The 6,009-nt window shown below is 39.4% G+C and overlaps 1 protein-coding gene across 1 annotated transcript in view; it reads left to right on the forward strand.

The window, feature by feature from the left end:
- The window catches only part of ATP9B (ATPase, class II, type 9B), a 161,932-nt gene that overhangs the window by 32,726 nt on the left and 123,197 nt on the right, over positions 1 to 6,009 (forward strand). Inside the window, exon 6 of the mRNA XM_009324471.1 lies at positions 4,401 to 4,452. Coding sequence (XP_009322746.1) covers positions 4,401 to 4,452 — 52 coding nt within the window. The remainder of the gene's footprint in view (positions 1 to 4,400; positions 4,453 to 6,009) is intronic.

Below are 6,009 nucleotides of genomic sequence, written 5' to 3' on the forward strand. Positions count from 1 at the left end.
ATACAGGCCAGGATGCCATTGGCCTTCTTGGCCGCCTGGGCACACTGCCGGCTCATGTTCAGCTGGCTGTCAACCAGCACCCCCAGGTCCTTTTCCGCCAGGCAGCTTTCCAGCCACTCTTCCCCAGCCTGTAGCGCTGCATGGGGTTGTTGTGGCCAAAGTGCAGGACCCAGCACTTGGCCTTGTTGAATCTCATACAGTTGGCCTTGGCCCATCGATCCAGCCTGTCCAGGTCTCTCTGCAGAGCCTTCCTACCCTCAAGCAGATCAACACTCCCGCCCAACTTGGTGTCATCTGCAAACTTACCGAGGGTGCACTCGGTCCCCTCATCCAGATCATTGATAAAGATATTGAACAAGACCGGCCCCAAAACTGAGCCCTGGGGAACACTGCTCGTGACTGGCTGCCAACTGGATTTAACTCCATTCACCACCTCATGATGGATAATAAATTTTATTACATGTTTAATTGTTTTCTGTTATAAGGCAAGATTCCAAAAAATGCTGTACTAGCTGCAGTTGCAGGTGAGCAGCCTCTTAAAGGTGAATACTGTTGACGTACAGTCAAGCACATGAATTTTTAACTCTTTGTGCATTTACAAATAAATGGGAATTGCTGCAAATCAGGAAGTATCCATGCATAAAAATGCATAATTTTAAGGTATGAGGAAGGTTTTTTGCTAACTGCATAGGATTTTTAGGTAAACCAGAACATGCATCTATTTTCTAGTGTTTCCAAACTTGCTTGTTTTCCAAGCATCTTGTTTGCTTGAGATAGTACCATCTCTGTAGCCCTTCATGGCCTCTCTATACTGAACTTCCCATCAACAGAGAGAATACGGTTGCAGTTGCTTCCAGTCCCACTTCTGAATTGGTGTCTTTGAGAGTATGTTACAGGGAGTGGCAAGAGGTACCTGCCTCCCAGAGATTTAGAGAGCTTACATCATCTTATTTTGAAAGCTGAGCCCGTATAACACAGAATCTGGCAGTTGACACTGACATATCTATTCATGTCACACTGAATGGCACTGTTGTGGCTGCATGCTGATCTTGGGAAGGTTTCTTTGGAGTAATGGAAAAATTTGCCTACAGTATCCAGGATGTTTTGTGGTAAGAAATAGTATTGCTATGTGAGTGTGGCTTCTCAAGAACTAAGGTAAACATTAGAATACAGCATTATATATGGGGGAAAAGCTCAGCTTCTTCAGTGGTGTTGTCTGGTGTAAATACACATTTGTTCTCCGTTACGAGTGAGACAATGTAAATTTTTTCACTCTCTGAACTGATTTTTATGGGTAGTCAGGCATAGTATTTTGAAGTTCCCGCACACTAAGTGTCGTACAAAGCAGTGTTTAATTGTCTTGACGGATGTATTTTGAGCTGTTTTATTGGAGGGGACTATGAGTGTACGTATTTCTAAGATTTTTCTTTTGACATGCAGTGATGAAGGGGAAGTGCTGCCTTCAAAAAAAGCAAAAGGTGGAGGGTTAAAAGTGAGAAACTACCTGTCTGGTTTCAAATCAAACCAGCTGGAGAATGCTGGGGTTTTTTTCTATTCATAGCAGTGTTGTGTCCTTAAATCATAGAATCATAGACTAGTTTGGGTTGGAAGGGACCTTTAAAGGTCGTCTAGTCCAACCTCCCTGCACTGAGCAGGGACATCTTCAACTAGATCAGGTTGCTCAGAGCCCTGTCCAACCTGACCTTGAATGTTTCCAGGGATGGGGCATCTACCAGCTCTCTGGGCAACCTGTTTCAGTGTTTTACCACCCTCAGTGTAAAAAATTTCTTCCTCATATCTAGTCTGAATCTACCCTCTTTTAGTTTAAAACCATTACCCCTTGTCTTATTGCAACAGGCCCTGCTAAAAGGTTTGTCCCCATCTTTCTTATAAGCCCCCTTTAAGTATTGAAAGGCTGCAATAAGGTGTCCCCGAAGCCTTCTCCTCTCCAGGCTGAACAACCCCAACTTTCTCAGCCTTTCTTCATAGGAGAGGGGTTCCATCCCCCTTAACATTTTTGTGGCCCTCCTCTGGACCCGCTCCAACAGGTCCGTGTCTTTCTTATGCTGAGGGCTCCAGAGCTGGACACAGTACTCCAGGTGGGGTCTCACCAGAGCAGAGGGGCAGAATCACCTCCCTCGACCTGCTGGCCACGCTTCTTTTGATCCAGCCCAGGATACGGTTGGCCTTCTGGGCTGTGAGTGCACATTGCTGGCTCATGTCCAGCTTTTCATCCACCAGTACCCCCAAGCCCTTCTCGGCAGGGCTGCGCTCAATCCCTTCATCCCCCAGCCTGTATTGATACTGGGGGTTGCCCCGACCTAGGTGCAGAACCCTGCACTTGGCCTTGTTGAACCTCGTGATGTTGAGATAGAGGACTGGCTTGACTCAAATGAACAAAAACACCCCTCTGTGTTTGTGCTGATTCTAGAAGGTTTTTGAATGTGTTTGTTGATGCTGTGGTCTGGGCTATTGCCTAGATTCCTGTTGGCATAAGTATGTTCAGAGCTGCTACATGCTGAATGCACTTGAATTTCATGTAAAGATAACTTTGAAGCCATTACGTTTTTCTTTGATAGTTACATCTTTGTAATAACCCATAGAATTCATATCTTCCGCTTTGATACAGTGAATCAAAGTATTGTGACTAGGATTACCCTTACAAAATTTACAGGTGGGATTCTGTATGCTGCGTTCAGTACGCAAGATGTTCTACTGCTTAATGTCTTGAATTGAAGTTTTCAGGTTAGCTTGACCGCATCTCCACTGCTGTTTTTTCTGTACAAAATAACTAACCAGTTTTCTATAGCTGGTAGTTTATGCGCAAAATAGAGCCACAATTGAATTATTATTGCTGTATTAATTTTGCAGTTTGATTATAATTGAAGTGTGAAATAAGGAATAATTGTGTAGTTTTGAAATGCTCATATACTGAACATGTTTCTTTTTATGTTGAGTAAATTCAGTCAGGTTTTTAAGGCTGAAATCTGAGGTTCGTGTATGCCATGTGGTGGGCTTTGTCAGCTATATTTGTTTTCTTTTCCGCTCAAACAGACAGTTGAGCTCTTAAAAACCAAGAGATGAGCCTTAGGTATGCAGTGGCTTTCAAGGCAATATCAACTAAGTATAACAGGAAAACCTCAAATTTATTCTCAAATGGAGGTACTTTCTATGTGAAAAATATTTGTGCATTATATCCTCTCAACAAGTAATCTGAAATGAATATTAAGAAATATTTTTAGCATGAAACTAGTAAAGCCATTGCTAATAATCCACTGAGATTTCTTAATTGGTTAAAGGTAGTCTGTAAATGAAATGCAAATGAATCTTTGTGTTTAGCTTCAGTATCAAACAGTACAGCATGTGGCATACTGGACATAAGTTGTGATGGAAGAAACTGCAATTCAGTACGGTATCTTTTTCTCATTGCTCTGTCCACTGTTCACTCTGGTACCTGTCAGCTTAGTCTGTCGCTTTTTTCCTTTCCAGTCCTGTATCTCTTTCAGGTTTTGACATGTTGGTTATTTTTACTTCCCCCGGTTTTTCATTCTTAAACCCTATGTTGGCGATGTGTAACTGGTGCTGGTAGATGCCTTGTGAACAAGTGGCGGGAGAGCTACGGATTTGGGTAGTCATGTAGCAGATAGCATGCGTGTGGGAGGGCAGTATTGTTCATTTTGTTTAATCTGCGAAAGCTTAGATTGGCCTTTCTGTGGTCAACAGAAAATTGAAAATGTGACTTGATACAGATAGTTCTGTGCTTGAAAGGGAAATGGCAGAACAGGTGTGCAGATGCTTCTGACTGTGCATATGGCTCCATGTGTTAGATACTGAGGAAAAAATTCTATTCAGTTTTGTCTTTGTAAAGGAGAGGTTTATAGATATGTGAAATAAGAAAATGCTGTCCCCTGACTTGCTGTGTCCTCTGTGTATGTTTGTATGTGTTGGGAGAGAGGAGATTACTTGGTATACATAATGTTTGCAACTTGAGTGCAAAGACAGATGTTTTAAATTTCACTGTTTTTTTATTATACATGCTAACTGAGTGTCAGTTTTGCTCAGTGAAATTATTTTTTAAAATATTTCAATTAGATATTTATATTCTCAAACTACTTTTCAGTCAAGAAAATGTAAATCTGTTGTAATTCTTCAGGTATTTATGATTCACTTATAAAGAGCATCTGAAAGGATTAGCTGTTGTTTGCTTATTGTATAATTTTTCGAAAATATTGATTTCTGAATTGCAAATGTTGAATGTAAAGTACTGTGAGAAATCCTATTTTAATTGAGTTTCAATCCAAGTGTGACCTTTTGGTGATAGATCTTACTGGACATTTGATTGGAATTCACTTTTTTCTTGCTTACAAAAAAATATACCTTTTTTTTTCCCCTCTCCTCAGAATCAACGAATCCCATCTGACATGGTGTTTCTCAGAACATCGGAAAAAACTGGTATGTTTTAATAATTCAGATTGGTTATATGGTAAGTTTGTGGTTGCAGTAAAATTTTAGATTGTGCATTGTGGTCAAATAGATTGATGGTAGGAGATCTACCTTCATCAGATTAATGGGAGAGGGTCCATATATGAGAAATACAGTATGCTTGGACTGTAAAACAGGAGAAATTTTACTGTGAACGTGAGACCTTTATAGATATGTTCCTCTAAATAGGTGATTTTTATGAATTATTATAACAAAATGTTTAGGTAAACATTAAGACTACTTTATATTTAAAAGGCTGTACTTGTTTAATATGACTTGACAGTATTTTAAATGATTTATGACTAATCATTATCTTGCAACACATATTTAAATGTCATCTGATTGTATTTCAGTTACTAAATTGAAAAGAACTGAAATCTGAACCTACTGATACGTGATTAAAATATTTTTTTAAAAAATCTGTTACGATGATCTAAAAGCCTGAAATAACTGAATATTTTGCTTAGAAATAATACTGCCTTTTTGGTCAGTGAAAAAAAAACCCAACAATTTTCTCGAGTGAGAGAAAGAAAAGTACTTCTTGTTAGCTCTCTTTCTCTTCACGTGGTGATAGGGGAGTACTCTTAATCTTTGAGAAACAAATATCTCCTTTATAGGAACCCTATAAATTATAGCTGGTTTATTAAAGTTTAGAAATTACTATTGGATGCTCCCCATATAACTCAAATGAGTTTCCCTCCTTTATATTACCATTTCTCTTCAGGTCCTGAAGAACTGTCTGATATTTGTCAGACAGCACTAAATTTCACAAAGCTAATAGCTGTGATATTGGTAAACTCTGTATTAGTGGCACTTGGTATTTCACTGTGGCACTGGAGTTCTACCATATATTTCAGATAAAAGGCTAAATTTGCAGAGATCATTTGCAAGAGAAGACAAAAATATTTCTGATAGCCTACAGAACACTACTAGAGCTATATATTTTTCAAAAGAAGTAGTAGTTACTGTGTCTTGCTAATGACTTTCAAATGCTGATTAGATGCACTAGATCATCTATAACTGGTCTGGACTGACAAAGTTTCCTAATAGCTTGTATATAATCTCCATCTTGGTTAACCACCCTCTGGTTCAGGATACATGGGCTTTTCTTTTTATTCCCTCCCACGGTACCACATTTTATTAAAATGCATAATGCTTCTGACAACACAAACTCTTGGATCCAGCATATAAAAGTATTGATAATGTTTCTTTTTGGGCTACTCGCAGTGTCATCTTTTCCTACTGACCTAAAAACTGTTTTAGCTGAAATCACAGCTCCTAGAAAAGTAGAAAGTAGGAGGACTTCTGCACCTGTAGAAGAATTACTTTAAACTAGGCCACTTGCATGCAACGTGTACGTGGTAGAAGGTCAATGTGTGTTGATCCAAAATTTTCCTAGCCTTTATTAGCTATGTTGGATTAGGTGTTACATATCTAGGCATTTAGAAGCAATCATCATCCACTCCAGCAGCGGTACATATCAGTTGTAATTTCTAAGTGATGAGCGCACAGTAGAAATGTGTAGGG

The sequence above is a fragment of the Pygoscelis adeliae genome, unplaced genomic scaffold (genome assembly GCF_000699105.1).
Source record: "Pygoscelis adeliae isolate BGI_AS28 unplaced genomic scaffold, ASM69910v1 Scaffold95, whole genome shotgun sequence".
In the NCBI taxonomy this organism is placed as follows: Eukaryota; Metazoa; Chordata; class Aves; order Sphenisciformes; family Spheniscidae; genus Pygoscelis; species Pygoscelis adeliae.